This window comes from Strongylocentrotus purpuratus, unplaced genomic scaffold, assembly GCF_000002235.5.
Source record: "Strongylocentrotus purpuratus isolate Spur 01 unplaced genomic scaffold, Spur_5.0 spur5_contig_866, whole genome shotgun sequence".
NCBI lineage: Eukaryota > Metazoa > Echinodermata > Echinoidea > Camarodonta > Strongylocentrotidae > Strongylocentrotus > Strongylocentrotus purpuratus.
The window spans coordinates 366,130-383,285 of NW_022145575.1; the positions used below are offsets into that span (position 1 = coordinate 366,130).

General features: G+C 35.8%; 1 protein-coding gene across 2 annotated transcripts; it reads left to right on the top strand.

The window, feature by feature from the left end:
- Positions 1-54: 54 nt before the first annotated feature.
- LOC115918337 (EF-hand calcium-binding domain-containing protein 1-like) lies at positions 55-15,963 on the top strand. 2 transcript variants are annotated; one of them, XM_030974143.1, is made up of 7 exons: positions 55-183; positions 4,469-4,624; positions 5,135-5,239; positions 5,941-6,092; positions 6,987-7,091; positions 8,702-8,763; positions 15,308-15,963. In XM_030974143.1, exons 1-7 carry the CDS (start codon positions 132-134, stop codon positions 15,309-15,311), a joined length of 636 nt encoding a protein of 211 aa, XP_030830003.1. In that variant the 5' UTR covers positions 55-131; the 3' UTR covers positions 15,312-15,963. The 2 variants fall into 2 exon arrangements, with proteins under 2 accessions (XP_030830003.1, XP_030830010.1); XM_030974150.1 differs by lacking the exon at positions 8,702-8,763.
- Positions 15,964-17,156: the final 1,193 nt, after the last annotated feature.

Sequence of the window (17,156 nt, forward strand, 5' to 3'; positions counted from 1 at the left end):
TTTACAGTTGCGCATGCGCTGTATTGCATAGAGACGTGAAGCGGTAGCTAGCTAGCTGTCGATATCGTATCCGAAGTTCCAAACAGAAAATAAAGATAAAATTGTTGAGTCGTCTTTGTATATATCTCACCATGATGAAAGGACGTAATAAGAATGCTGGACATCGTCTTAAAGACTGCCATTGTAAGTATTCATCATTAGTAGTTAGATCTTAATTTTCACTGATTCTCATCGATCCTTTTTTTAAATTTTACTCCGTGTCTTCCCCACACATAGATCTAGGCCCCTGGCCTAGGTGCATTACAATCCTGGCTGTGTGTTAAAAGCTGTGCTTTTGATTCTCAACATTTCAAACACCACTGTACAAAACTCAATTAATTTTACTCAAAATCGGTACTTTAGTGACGATTGATGACACCTAAATAGCAGTAAAAAACAATTTTTTTAACTTTCCGATGTTAGAAAGAATAATTAAAAAATTCAAATTGTGAGTCCTCTGTAAAACTTGCCGATCAGCCGTATCGGCATGATTGTGTGCATCTATGTGTTACGAGTGTATTGACTATTCATGTATTTAAATGCTGCCTATTAACACGTAGTGCAGTGCTAAAGGTCAATACGCATTAGTATTGACTCTCTATGCTTTGCTGGAGTGGTCTTCCCATGCATTCCTATTCCTATTCCTATTCCTACTCCTGCAAATATCATAACATAATACAGTACTAGGCCCCCTTATGTTCCTGTGCTACGGAAATGACATACCAGAAACTGTGAAGTCACAAGTTAGACTGTTCGCAGATGACTGCCTCCTCTACCGCCAAATCGAGAAGCAACAAGACCATCACATCCTACAAGATGACCTTACAGCCCTAGATGCCTGGGCAAAGAAGTGGGGCATGTGTTTTAACACAAAGAAGTGCTACACCATGAGCATCTGCAACAAGTCTTCCTTCTTCTACCAACTTAGTGGCCACATCCTGAAATATGTCCAAGACATCCGTTACCATGGGAGTCACAATCTCAGAGGATTTGAAGTGGGAGAAACATGTTGCAAAGACCACCCAAAAGGCAAACTGGGTCCTATCCCTCCTTCGCAGAAACCTCCACTTCTTTCCTGCAGACATTAAGCGAACAGCCTACACTGCACTTGTAAGATCTCTCCTTGAATATGGGGCTACTTCCTGTGATCCATATCTGCAGAAGGACATCAACAGACTTGAAAACGTCCAAAGACGAGCAGTTCGCTTTGTCACAGGGAATTATGTGACCAGAGACGAGGGCTTCATTACCAACAAGCTTGTCGAGCTCCATCTCCCTAGCCTAAAGGAAAGAAGGAGAAACCTCAAACTCACCCTCTTCTTCAAAGTGGTCGGGGGGCTGGTGCCAGCTCTCCCAATTCAAAACTTTGCTCAACCAACCAAATCAAAACGACGTATCCGTGCAAGACAATTTGAAAACTGTAATACCTCAAATATCATAGACAGACAAGTGACAAACAACAGCAAGTGCTACAACCCCATCAGAGCACAAACTGAAAACTACAGGAGCTCATTCTTCCCATCTACCATCATTGAATGGAACCATTTGGATGAAAACACCATAAACTCCACATCAACCAGCACATTCAGGAAGGCCATTGACAGAGCCTTCTAAATACCCCCGCGCCCTCTCTCTCAACCGATGCGCTTATGCCCAGTAGGGCCCTGCATCGTACACATCCAGATCCAGAATAGAAGTCTAATGCATGAAACTTAAAAGCATTGATTCTTCTTTAGAAAGATTCCATTCTGAAAGAGCATGAAAAATACATCTAAAATAAAACCAAGATCATCACCCTAACATAACAAGTTAGGCCTAGGTCAACAAATAGATCTAGAGTAGTGGCTCCGGTCTGCGGCCGATCGGCGAAGACTGCCGATTCTATTTTTATTGGAATACTCACAGAATACTTCAATACCCTCAATAAAGAGTCCATATACTTACTTATTAAATAGAAGTCACAAATAACCTAACTGACCCACAGCGTGGTCAGCATTGACCACGTTTCGAAATGGTTCGAGTTCCCCGATTTGCGGGCACGCATTACCGGTTTGCGGCACGCGTACGTCACAAAGCTTTATGCGCTACGTCACGATGAAAGCATGTACCAAATTACTACGGGTAACCCAAATTCTCATGTTTATCTGTTGCTACGGTAAATTTGTCAAGTTTTAAACAATTTCACCTTTTCCTCGAATGGATCATCCCATACGGGGGTACGTACTACTAGAAACTATCGGGTCATAGCGGGTACACACATCAGCACACATACCATCATACACGATCCCGCATGTTATGTGTATTAACACCCCCCGCCGCAAACCAGAAAAACACGTAATTACGTGCCGGTTTGCGGCCACCCCATGCAACTGGCCATGCGGTGGCACAATCAAAATATCTGCGATAGGAGACAGACCACAGCCATCATACTTCCACAAAAACATCAAATTTCACCTCCAATCGGACAAATATCGGACAAATAGAGCTACAATATTGATCTAGTCATGCCTCGATCTCTTAACTTAAAAGTTAGCACCTGCTGGAATTTTCATCGGCGACTGGTGCCGTAGATTTCCGACATCGCTGACGGATACTCTGTACCGACAGGAGCACCTGCTACGGACGTTTTCGGCAAAGCAGAACTTACTGTGGAATCCACGGTAGGTTTCAATGATTATTATCGAGTCATATTCATTTTATTTTTAAAACAAATACCCCTGGCTGCAAACCGGGCGATGCCGCAAACCGGAGACTCTACTCTAGGTCTAGCGAAATAACGATATCGATAGTTGAATGACAAAATGCTTAAAATTAAAAAAATTAAATAAAACACCCATTTTCGGTCCCTCTCTTAACCACCAGGCGTGTAGCCAGGGAAGGGGAGGGGGGGGGGGGGGAATGCCGGCCAAAAAAAAAAAAGAGAGGAGAGAGGCGGGAATAGAGTAAAAGTAAGTTGGCACACATTGTGTAAGTTTCGGAGCAAAAAAACATTGTTTCAGAGCTCAAATCACCTAGGTAAATAAATAATTTCCCACAGAGATTACACGTAAACGGAAAATGGAATTCTCAAATCCCACTTTGTAAGTGAAATATGAGCTTGATCCTGGCATCTGATCGAAAAATAAAGGACACACTTGTGATAGATTATTCTCTCAGCTACAACATACTCAAAGCTCAGCGCAAACAAAGATAAAACGACAGAGATATTGCTCGCGAAAGACGAGAATGTAGAATCCAGTTTTGAGAAAAAGTCATGTCCCATAGAGAATACACGCAAAATGTGAAAAATTGACATGCCTCCTTTAATCGCAAAAATACACCGTGATGCCATTGTCAAGATGAAATATTGTGGTGACTGCATTTGTAGAGAATATTCTCAGGTAGAACATATCAAAATTTGAAAGAAAATTGATCAATATTTACAGAGATACAATCAATTTTCCAAAAATCTGCTGATGTCATAATATGCAAATTGAAATTTTGTGTTCGGAGGCCATTATGATGACGTCATGAGTTAATTGAGGGTCAAATGAGACTAGAAATCATTTCTCCGACTCATAATCCATCCAAATATGAAAAAAAATGGGGGGTATCCATCCATTCTGAAGAGTTACAATGAATTTTGTATAGGCATGTTTTTGCACATGTGTATTACAAGAGCTCGCACGCACGGATGCGTATCTTAACGGACCCTCATTCTGGTATTGGTCAGAAAAAGGTGAACAAGGTATCACAATGCTTGAAAAAATGTGCCAAATATGATGACAGAGAAAATTTGGCGATTCTACGTTGCAAAATGCAAGTACGCGCGAAAACGCGCACGCATGTGCGTGTTCGCGTTTTTTTGCAAAATGCTTACAATGGCCTGAAACGTATGCAAGATTAATTTGGGACGAATCAGAGAATTATAAAAATTTTATGCGCGCGTATGTGCGCGCACGGAATTTGTTGACATTTTTAGTTGACCTTTGACCTGAAGTTGATGTATACCAAATATGGTTGATTTTTGATGACTCGTTATCCAGATATGATAATGACCTGATTTTTACAAAACGGCGCCTGGATGACGTCACGATGACCTAATGATCTTGAAAAAGTTGATAGACTTGAAATTATAGGGCCTGATGACTGACAGAAATTCGAAGGAAATTGAATTTGTCGATTTCGAGTGAACGTGTGCACAAAAAAGTGTACGGAAGAAATAAAAATAAATAAAGAAAGAATAAATAAATAAAGAAAGAAAATTCTAACGAAATCAATAGGTGATCTGTCGTTGACAGACCACCTAATTAAAGCCTGGATACAATTGCTAGATCAGCCTTGATTGATCTATTCTGTCTGTATTGATACTCTTCTGTAGACTTAATTCAGCACCATGGTTTCTTTACTTATTTTCTACTCAATTTTCACACTTTCTTGTTTATTTCAGTCAGCAAAGAGGAGCAGGAGTCCCTTGTTAAAATGTTCAAAGAGCTCACCAAAGATAACACTGGCTCTATCAGAGAAGACAAACTAGATAGATCACAGTTCAGGGAAGTGCTTCATTCAATTTTCAAGATGACAGATGATGTCATAATGGACAGAGGTGAGGTATACTGTACTCCCAGTGAATGCTTGTCCCTGTTCTTTGTAGGATTTAATATTAATTATTGTACAAATATAATATGCATTTTGCATGTAATTGAATTAAATGACAAATTCTGAAATTCTTATCCACTACTGTACATGTGTAGGCATTTCATAATTAAAAAATTATAACTGATTTGATTATCTCAATGCTGGTTTCTTCCTTTCGATAATAGGTTACTCTACAAGTAGTGGAAAATATCCTTATGACCTTAGCTATGTGACCACGTTTTAATCACACGTGTCCTTGATTTAAAAAAAGTATTTAAAAATTTGATTGAAATTTAAAAAAAATTGTGATTTGAATTTTTGAAGAAAAAAAAAAAAAAATAATAATTGTGATTTTCTTCCAACCCTGGTCATTACTGAATACGGCTATTTCTTTGTTGTTTCCTGTGTTGTGCTTAATCAGCCTAAATCTCTTGAACTTGTAATGTCATTCATCTTGTATTTATACTTTTTTTGACAGTCCTGAGAGCATTCGTTAAGGACCACGAGGCCTGCATTAACCTGTACGAATGGTTGACAGGTCTATCTGTCTTTCTGAAAGGCAGTCTTGAAGAGAAAATTCAATGTGAGTATACTAGTTAAGGCTTTATCAAAAGTGAAACTTCCGAGCAATTCAACTTGGGCAGTATCGGTTCTACAACATATGCTCTAATAACAATTGCTAAACGGTCACTTGATTTGATTTGATTTGATTTATTTATTTCTGTTTGATTTTCTTTTTCTTTTGCAGTTTTACAAATATGATTAACAAACAAAACATTGCAAGTTTTACACAATCATGACAAAAGAATATATGTAAAATAGAGTAAGACTTGCTGTAACTAATCAAAAACATCAAACAAGACTTACTTAAACCCTGGACCAAACATGATATACCTTATTAGTCTAAACCTAACCCTTAGTGTATATCTTTGAAACAAATAATTTTGGAGTAAATGCACTGCTGGAGCATGTTTTCGCTATGTACTTTCAAGTGGCTTTACCATGTAGATAATGACTTGTACACATGAAGCTATGGGTAACCCCTTCATTTCATGGAAATAACCATAATCAAGTAAGATACATGTGTATGTGTTTCAAAATGTTGAAAAATACCCATGAAAATATAGTAGTTACCCTACTTGCCTGTCTTTGGCAAATGAAAAAGTTGACAGGGATGTGTAAAGCTTTCACAAACTTGAGTCACCACCCTTTCCGAGCCTTTTCCTCCTTTTCCTCGACCTGACATGATGATGATTGATTTTTTTAATCATTGCTTTGATGAAGTTTGCTTCAAGGTGTATGATCTGAACAGTGATGGCTTCATTTCAAGAGAGGAAATGTTTCATCTTCTGAAGACATCAATGGTGAAGCAACCCACCGAGGAAGACCCAGAGGAAGGTATCAAGGACTTGGTAGAGATCATCATCAAGAAAATGGTAGGTTTAAATTTATCCCTACTAAGACTTGCCACTTCAAAACAGTATCATAAGTACAATTTTTATCAAAAAAGAATTGAAAATAAGACAAAATTATTAAATTTGGATTTGAAGAAAAACAATTTCAAAAAAGAATTTCAACTCCCAAATAGTACTCTCAAGTAGTACTTTTACTCCCAAATAGTACTTTTTCAGTGCGACCTTAAAATAGTTGAAATATTCTGGTCATGTGACGAGCTTTCAACCAATCAAAAACTAATACATTTTTGATGCAGGATATAATAAGCAAATAATTACCGTTGGTGAAGGTGATGGGAAAACTATCACTTCCGAGGCGATCTGGATGTAGCTATCTTTCCGAAGCGAAGCTGAGGAAAGATAGCGTATACGTTCAGATCGCCGAGGAAGTGATAGTTTGCCATTGCCTGAAACCAAATGGTCACTTCTTCCCTTATTTTAGAGCAACAAGTCATCAATTAACAGCTAGCAAAAGGTGTACGAAACGTACAGTGTATATGTAGCACGGTGGTGTGGCCATAGTTCGCGCGTGACCAAATTTCGCGTACTAACATTAAAAGCGCTTAAAGAGGAGAGCAGTATGTAATGTATACAATTAAAGTGCGTTGCACTGTGTAGATAGTACTTCTATCTTCAGTGAAAGTGCATTGCACTGTGAAGATGGTACTACTATCTACACAGTGCAACAAACTTTTCTTCTCCCATCAATGATAGGTGAACTATCTTTCTTCACGTGATTTACTTTTGACCAATCGTAGCGCAAGATTCTTAGTATGTGGAATATAATAACTATTATAGGTACTATATAGTTTTCTTACACCAGATGAAAAATGATTATATATAATTATCTTGCTGGTATGTTTCCTCTGTCTGTAGGATCTTGACCATGATGGAAAGCTGTCCTTCAAGGATTTCTCTGACTCTGTCAATGTTGAGCCGCTACTGTTAGAGTGTTTCGGGACATGCTTACCGGAGCAGAAGGTGAGTTCTGAGTTTTAAAAAAAAATAGTATCACTTTGACCAATCAGAATATTATTAGTAGAGACAGAACACCTTGTAGATAATAGATGTATACATACATTCCCCTCCTATTTATTTTCAGTTCCAGTTGATGTACCATGCAAGAATACAGTAGATGAATTAACCATCTCCAAGACATTCCCCTCTTTCTCTCTATATATAGATAATTTGTGGTGTATTAATTAACTTGTACTTAAAACTTTGATGTACCTTTCAAACACTTTCTACATTTAGAAGTACATTTAGTCTGTGATATTGCATGATCTGTACTGATTTTGAATGCACAGTAATCAATATCTGACCATACTAGAAATGGCTGGGTTTGCACAGATCTAATTATTTTGTCAACATGATTGAAGCATTTTAAATTCCATTGACAAAGAAATTTATGTTTTCTGTAGGTTTCCATGATGAGTGAGCATTCACGTTTGAAGGGCTTGCTTTCAGTAGCACCATGTGGTAGCCTTAGAAAAGGCTATTATTTTGTCGAAAGAACACACTCATATGGCATTTAGAGGAATTATGATTGAAATAAAGGGAAGGGAAGGGAAAGAAAAAGAAAGAGGAATGAAGTTGAAAGTAAAAACTTTTTGTACACAAGGCTAACTTTGTTCTTGATTTTAGTGTTTATAAACCAAAATTGAGGTTAAGTGGAGAGACTTAATGGAAAGGGAAAGGAGTGATCAAGATTGAGCAGGTTTTGAGCAGATCACAGCAGTTGAGGGCCGGTAGTTCTTAAAAGAAGTGTTGGTATTCCTGTGTAAAGTAGTTCTTCTGATAGGGATTTTCCAAACTTGAGTATTTTTACTTGAAAAGGAGTCTCCTGACGTTGCACAAGGTACACTATTCCAAACGTGTCGAGACAAATTACTCCTTTTCATGAAAGGATACTTTCATTTTTAATTCTCTTTCCAAACTTGTCCATAGAGGAATACCAACAGTTCTTTTCAGAACTGCACTTTTCAACTTCTGTGATCTTCTCACAACCTCAAATGCAATTACCCCTCCTTTCCTTTTCCTTTTCCTCTTTATAGTCCTTCTTGGTGTATAGACTTGGAAACCAAGAACCAAAAGTAATGTTGTGTTGAGAGTTCGATTTAAAATAACTTCATACTATTATCACCTCTTTCCTTTTCATTCCCTTTTATTAAATGTATTCCTTAATTCATATAGACAAACCATAAGTGGCTAATTTTTAAGCAAGAGTTCAGCAGCAGCCATTTCAGTAAGGCCACCACATGGTTTTACTGAAAGCCTTCAATCATGAATTTCAGAAAAATATTCATCAATCATCAAAATTATAAAAATTAAAAAAGAAAAAATCATAACTGTTGATCAGAAATAGAGCCATCTTTAGTTGTAATGTATACATTTGCACATTATTCTGATTTTTTGTGGCATGTTGCAAAAATTTCCACTGCTTAAGAATTGCCTATGGCAATGAAATCCATGAGAATATGATGTTTCATTTCGAAATAATTGATTCTAACAAAATTGCCTCTTTTTCACCTTTGTCTTACCCTGCTCCCTTGAATCTTAATCTCGATCTACATGTTAAATATGCATACTAGACTTGTAACCATTTCTTGGGGGAATGCAAGAGACGGATGATGGAGGATCTTCTATTCCCAGAGTCAGTAAAATGAGTTTCGTTTCTTGCTATCATCATGCTTACACCTTTTTTTTTCTTCATAAAGCTTGTCACATTCATGTATCCTTGTCAATTGTTCATGTCTTAGGCCAATTAAAAAAACATGTTTAGCATCCTGCTTTTTTGAAGAATAGGAAGGAGGAGGCCCTTTTTTTTTCTTTTTCAAAATGGCCGCTCAGTACATTTTCCCTGACAGTCGGGCTATTTTTCAAGATGGCCGTCGATTTTTTTAGCAGTGTTTTTCATGTTTAAAAAAAAAAAAAAAAAAAAAAAGAGGAGGCGGCCCCCCCAAAAGGAAGCGGATGGAGACACTAAACATGTTTTTTTTAATGGCCTTAACCGTGCTTTGGGTAGTTTTGGTGGAAGGTTTGTCTTGGCTTTGCGTGCTGGTTGGTTGACCATTTTAGATTAAAGGGAAATCCAACCTAGATAAAACTACTCTGGAAGAGAGCAGACAAATCAGCGAAGTAGACTGGTTAAAATGTTTGAATGATATTGGATTAAAATGAAAAAGTTTTGAATTTTGAAAGTTAATTGTAATCACTATAGGTATGGGCTCATCAAATTGACTGAATCAGTTATGTCTCTGTGAAGTAGTGGCGGACAACTTTTGCATACATGTATGTTCCTACCCACAAAATGGGCTCAGAAGGGTCTTTACTCTTTAGAGGACCTATAATAATGTGCTATCTATAATATGTTTTGAGTAGTTTTGCCCTAATAAAGAAGGCAGAAAAAAAACTATATTTTTTAACTCTACTAATGGGAAGGTTGTCCTTGTCCATGTTGCAATCCACGAACTTATTTGCCAATAATGATCTCACATTTCAACCATTCATATTTCTCTTATTATTGGTCTGATTTATTTCAAACTTTCACCAACATTTTATTTATTTTTTTTATTTTTTATTTCATACAAATGAACTCATTACAAGGGTTGGATTGCCCTTGATAGGCATTTTTGTAATTTTGCTCATATACTCTAAAATGGTATTTCCTGAATTCATGAGTGCTGTATTCAAATGTGTGCCTATATTCCTCCATTGATAGAGGTCAAGATATTCACGATTAGAAAGAGAAGTAAAAAAGCTCATCCTTACTCCTTATACACGATTTGGCTTTTGTGGAGACAGCACAGTATGCTCCATTGAGCACTAGTATAATGTATGTACTCCATTTGCATTGCTCACTGTGAGTTCATATGGAGCCGAAGTAGCTCCTCAATGGACTATGTATAGCAATCATTGATCAAATGTAAGCCTGTGATTTTCTCTTTTGCTTGCAAAATAGTTTTGTGCTCTTTGAAACTCTCAAATCTGCCCATTAATCATTGAAGAATAGAATACGGTATACATAATTTATACCAAAAAAATGTAGTTAATTATTTTAAATACGCTTCTTAGGTATTATATAATCTCTATACTCGCAACATACCACCCAGTTATACATTGGAAGCAGATAAAGTTTGTAATCGATCTTGAAACTTAAAAGTCATCAACAAAACATTATATTATCAGATTGTGGATGGATAAATTCTCCCCATAGCTGATATTCCAGGTTTTGCTCCGATGGTATCCCACATTAAAGACTTCCTGATTCTTGTGATATCCATATAGTGCTGGATTAAATTTTAAAAAAGGTGTTGGTTGAACCTAGCCATCATTGCAAATTCCTCAAAAATTGCAATTCATTTATTCAACAAAAACAAACCCTGTTTTTTTTTTTGGGGGGGGGGGGGGGAGGGGGGTTTGCAGCTTCATATTTAAACGGGCCTAATTAATACATTATTTTCCTCTCTAATGTATCAGTATCACTGCATAGTGGTTGCATCATTTAATGAACATATTCATTCCGGTAACTACATGTAGTAACCACATCACAGGCTCATTCATTCATGAGTACACACATATTTTATTCACATGTGCAACTTACAATGCTCCTATATCTCATGTTTTGTTTGCCATTCACCCAAGGCACTTTGCACTACAGTGTATAAATGAAATTCCAATCTTTGAAAGCAAGTTGAAGTAAAATAAAACCGAGCAATATATGTTAGAGAAACAGAAATTTTTGTTTTAGTTCTTTAGATCACTCAAGATGGGAATTTCAAATTAACAAATTTGCATGAATGGTGCATTCTTTTCCTGTTCAGCTAGTGACTACATTGTGCATACCTTTCCAAAAATACCCATGGAAATCTTTCAGTGTTTATAGAGAATTACATTGAGTACCGGACTGTCGATAACAAGGTCCGCGGTTCAAGTCCCACCGCAGCATTTATGTCCTTTGGCAAGACATTGATCTACATTTGCCACTCTCCATCCAGGTGAAGTAAATAGGGACGTGGCAGGAATTTATTCCTTGAAACGCAGAGCGCGTAACAGCTGCACTGCTTGAGCCAGGGTCATTATTGTAGAGTGCTTAGAGATTTCTAATAAAGTAAGTGTTAGGCGCTATATAAGCAAATATAATTATAATTATTATCACATTTAGCAATTTAAAAACATGCATCAATGCATAGAAGGGATAACTTTCTAAAGGTCTACCGGCAATTATCTGATCTTTTTTACACAGCAGGTCAAGCTTTAGTTAGAACAACATATCAAATAGCATGAGAAATAAAATAAAATTATTTTATGACTCTTGTAAATATAGTTGCATTAAATATGAGTAGAATCTCAAATATACATATTTGTTCCTTGTGCATGTACCGCCATTGCCCAGCAATTAATGTAGCCTGGATGTATATAGGCTTCAATATCCTAGTTGTTTAATTTTATATGTATATGTCTCATTTTCAGATTATTAGCATGAAAGAACATATATAGTACTGGTAAACTACAGTGTTTTGAAATACCTCTAAAACTCTCTTTCAAGGGCATTTGGGTTTTACATATACCTGAAGAAAATTGTACCAATTAGATAAATTTGGTGCTTATTATGCTGTTTTGTATGGATTCAGCCTGACATCAATAACTCTATTACTGTGCTTGCCATGCATTAATTAGTTGTAGTTGCTTAAGATTTTTGTTTAATTACCGGTAGAATAAAAAATATGAGCAACTAAATAAGAATACATATACCGATATTCTACCAATGAAAGATTTAACTCCAGATTATTTTGAGAAAAGGCTGGTATGTCAGATTTAACCCACCTCACCAGTTTTTATTCCCATTTAGTGTTTTTGAAGAAAGAAAAGAAAAAAATTATTCTTTCAGCTAACAATATATGATGATAAAAGTCACTACTTACCAGTGTAACTCATCATTGTCTAATTGCCATTAAAGGAAAATGAAACCCAAAAAACTTGAGCTCGATAGCCTTATTGAAAAGTGTGAGCCGCCCAGTTAAAAATATCTTGAAATTACTTCTATTTGATTTAGCGAGAAAAGCCATCTCTTCAAATTTAGCTGTTTCCTTGCCTGTTGAACGTTCTTTCATGGGAGTTGCCAGTTTGATAAATTGCTAAATAATCAAGCAGGAGTAATCTCAAGATATATTCAACCGGCTCACAATTTTCAATAAGGCTATCGAGCTAGAGTTTGTTGGGTTCCATTTTCATTCCATTTCAAGCCTAAAAATGTAGCTTCACCGCAGGTCAAGTCATGTTTTCAAGTAATGTTGCTTAAATCCACGCATGTGGACTGTTTTTATTTGAATCTAACTTTTAAATGTTTATTTGTGCGATTTATTTGAGTTTTGGGTTGGTGAAGGGACCGCATAAAGTGTGGCATTTTGGTATGGCTTGCATGTGTTTATTCTTTTATATTCTTTGTAATGGGATTTTGTGTTCTATATGGTGGATTGTTGTTTGTTTCTTCATTACTAAAAATGAAAGCCTAATCATAGTCTTCATTTTAAATTGAAAAAAAAAAGGAAATGGTTTGCTGATTGTATATATACATCAATTTTGATTAATAATTTACGTGTATGTGTAAGCATTAAACGATTGAATGAAACTTATTTAGATTTGTGAGGTCAGTTGTTTGGTCACGATATGTGGAGGCATATTATATTGTTTTTCATTATTGTATTCAAGTGTCCGCCTACATGTGTTTTGAATATTGAAATGTTGATGAAAGTGCATTAAGAGCAATGCATGAAAAAACATGCATACATGTGTAGGTCTGGGATGCCACAGGTATATTATGATCTTCATAATGTTGAGAATATTGCCCTTAAAATGTAACTCAAGTCTATATTAATTCATAATTTTGCATTTGAATGAAGTTGAAAACGTAAACCTTTCCTCAACAAATCAGATCACCAATTATGATAATGATGATGATGATGATGATGATGATGATGATGATGTAGAAGATGAGTGCATATTAACTGTCGGACTCGTCCATTGATGTACGGTTTAATAGAATATATGCACCTCACATTTTCTTTCCTTGGTATTAAAGGCCTGTGTTACCACGTAAGGGCCATCGAAACACAAAGGGTGGATGCTCTTCTGATGACGAATCTGACAGTGAGGATGACATCATGCGAATTCGGGAAATCCTTGCTGTACTGCTAGGATGCAGAAAGAAATACAACATCCACTCCCAAGGGAGCGCAATGTCTGGTGGGAAAAACAATCTTGTTCTTCTTTTTGCTGGCATTCTAACTGGCTTGTGAACAGCTTAATTATTGGACTGTTTATGCTTCCTGGAAACCTTGCAATTGATTTTGGTTATCTTTTTGCTGGCATTTAACTGTATGATAAATCTGAGTGACTTTTTGGCCTGGCATCCTGGAAACCTTGCAATTAATTGATTTTCTGCAAATTGTTATCTTTTTGCTGGCATATTAACTGTATGATAAATCTGAATGGTTTATTAGACTAGCTGTTTATGCATCCTGGGAACCTTGCAATTAATTTATTTTCTGCAAATTGTTATCTTTTTGCTGGCATATTAACTGTATAAATCTGAATGACTTATTGGACTGTTTATGCATTCTGGAAACCTTGCAATTGATTATCTGCAATTGGTTCTCTTTTTGCTGGCATATTAACTGTATTGTATATCTGAATGGCTTAATTGTTAGACTAGCTGTTTATGCAACCTGGAAACCTCGCAATTGATTATCTGCAATTGGTTATCTTTTTGCTGGCATATTAAATGTATAAATATGAATAGCTTTTTGGCCTGTTTATGCATCCTGGAAACCTTGCAATTGATTATCTGCTGCTTCTATAATATTTTGTTTGGAGAAATCCGTACTTGTTAATTGCCTTAATACCTTTTGCTTGTGATGGCCCCTTAAAATTTTAAAAATTCATTATTTTCCTTTTCCATGATTCAGTGGTCATCTTTAAGAGGTTTCGGGGACTTGTCTTAATTTACAATGTCTCTGCATTAATACCTATATTTATGAGCTGTATATCATGGGTGCTTTTATTTTTATTTATTTTAACTATCCAAAAAATCGCATTAACTTGATTGTATTCCACTCCATTTCTTTTCTTTTGTTCATTTTTATTTGCCGAATTAATATGCAGCCAACCCTGACAAAAGAATAACTGCAAACCTCGCTCAAATAATATGCAAGCGTAGGCTGTCAAGCTAATGTACTTTTCATCTGACAGACTCTTGGAATATATCTAGGTTCTAATTTATGACAAGAAATATTTGAATGCTAGTGCATGACATTCACTATGTATCATGCTACATAGGTGACAAAAAAGAACAATTTACCCCCATATTTTTCTCTCAAATATATCCATCAGTCCAGCATGCTAGACAAAAATTAGCCACCAATATTTTGTATGGTGTCTTCAAGTAGGCTGTATTGGAGAAAATAAAAAAATTGGCTCGATCTGTCGGGATTATTTTGCTGATTTCAGGCTTTCATATACTCAAGTAAAGATATAAAGGGAAAGTCTACCCTGATAAGTTGGCAGGTATTAATAAAAAGCAAAGAGAAAAAATAATCTTATTATGAACCATTCATTTATCCCAAGAAACTCTGGGTAACCCCTATGTGTCAAGACCACAAGAGGATGGCATCCTCAGATTTTCAAAAGGAACCATTTTTATTTTTATTTTTTAAATGACTGTGCATGAATTGTTGCATTCCTTGCTTTTGTTGCAATGCTGCTGCTGCTGCAATGTGCTGATGCATGTGTCATGATTATCAATTATGCTGGATAATCATTTGTTGTTCACAAAATGCCAAGGAATAAATTGTAAAATATGTGTATAATGTTCCTTATGGCAAACTATGAAACTAATACTGGTATCAAGTTTGCCTATAGACATTTTTTTGTTTGTCGTTTTTGTTTCTTCAAAGTGTGTGGTTGTGTTTTAATTTTGATTCATTTCTAATCATGATTTTGCCATACACAGGTAGAGTGAGTGAACATGACCATGTGCTTTCTGTCTTCTTGTTGTGAATGGAAAACAAAATATAGTCTGATAATGGATCAAACGATAGTAAATATGATAACAGAAACAACTTCTTTCAGATTAACCCATCAGTACTGACGATTAACTGAATCTTTCATTCTTCTTATCCTCCTTTCTCAACCTGCAGGTAATTGACTCGTTCATGGTAATGTTTGCGGTACCAACACCCTAGCCGGATCCATCCAATCCAAGATCATCATATTCATCCCTTAATAAAATAGTTCCATACATGGGCACTATCTTAAAGAAATATATTTGTTATATGTACTGAGTGTGGGTTGAAAGAAAGGATAAGTGCACTTCTAATCATATACATTTCATGAGAAATAATATTTATTTATTGGACATGTGGAGAGCAGTTTTGTAACTCACATTGCTACCCAGTAAAAATAAAACTAGAAATAAATAAATAAATAATTGAATAAGTAAATATAAAAGCACTAATTGTAAACATTAGAACCGTGGTATTCATTAAGGATACCAATGGATGTTATAATGGTCAGAAAAATATAATTTTTAATATATGATGTGAATTTTTCTTAGAGCTACAAGTATTTTGGTAATTTTTCCAATAACCTACCACAATTACCCAAAATACTATCCAACAAGATGGTCCAATTTTCATGGAATTTTTACATTCCTGATCACCTCAAGTATATATATATATATATATTTATATATACATATAAGCTGTCTGATATTTCTTTTGGAGGTACTTGTTGTTCACAAAGTCTTAATGTAAGGTTCATTTACACTACATTAAACTTTGGAGATTAGCCTTTACTTTCTTTAAAATGAGGTACAAAACGATCTTGTCAATTCATTTGTTCTTCCCTTCCTAGCTCTTTCAATTTTTACCAACACTGTTGTCAGAGGTTGGTATAATGTCAACTATTGTGGTACACCTATGGCTTTATAGTTTCAGAAAAATCCGACTTTACATGCCTGTATATGGCACACATCATTAATTACCGGTATATGGAGGTTTATGCTTGTAAATATAAACTGTACAAAATTTACAACGTCCAGTGCGTATCAAAAACACATATATAACCAGCTTTGATAGCTTATGATTAACAAGTCATAATCAATGTGACCTTGCATTATTTCATGGTAAAGAGGAACTTGTTTTCTTTTTAATGATACAAGTCGTCACCTGGCTGGCAGAAGGGCGTTAGCTCGAATTTCAGGTAAAAAATGAAGCGCTAAGCAATAGGGCGTAAGCACTAAATTGCCTCAAACTTTTATAAAACTGACTCATTTCCGGAAAAAATTTGTGGCCATGTTCTGTTATAACATTTCATAACATTTCTATTAGTCTTTGGAGTTTTAAAACCATTTTCGGGACAGAAATCAGTTTAAATATAAAACAAATCTTTAAATGCAAATAATTCGAAAAGTAGTTTTCGAGTCGCTTGCGGGCTAACGCCCTTCTGCCAGCCGGCCGATAAAGTGTTATCAAAATATCTTGTACTAAGTTTTGGTAGATGCCCAGAATGTGTATCAGACCATCTTAATGTGTTACTTTTAAAGTTTTATTCTGCTTTATGCTTCATTGTTAAAGTGATCCAATGTATCTAAGCTTTCAAAGGACCTAGGTTCAATCCAAAGGATAACCTCAAATTAATTTTAACAGCCTACTAATTTCTTGTCTCGATATCTGACATTTCTCTGCTAAATGTCCATTGCACCATTTTACATGCATAAGGTGTGTAAAGTGCATGAGGTTTTTGTCTCGAATAGCACATGAAAGTTGAGAGGTTTACTAACCTCACATATTCAGTAAATGCAAGAAAGAAGACATGTTCATATCTACCAAAGATAGTGACAATAGACCGTCATGACAAAAGATAGAGGGCGGTATTCTCGAAAGCGGACTAACTTTAGTCCATGGTTTAATCCACCGACTAAGTATGGAATGCCAAGTGTCCATATTAATATATTTTTGAATAATTTGATATGTCCCTAAATTACCA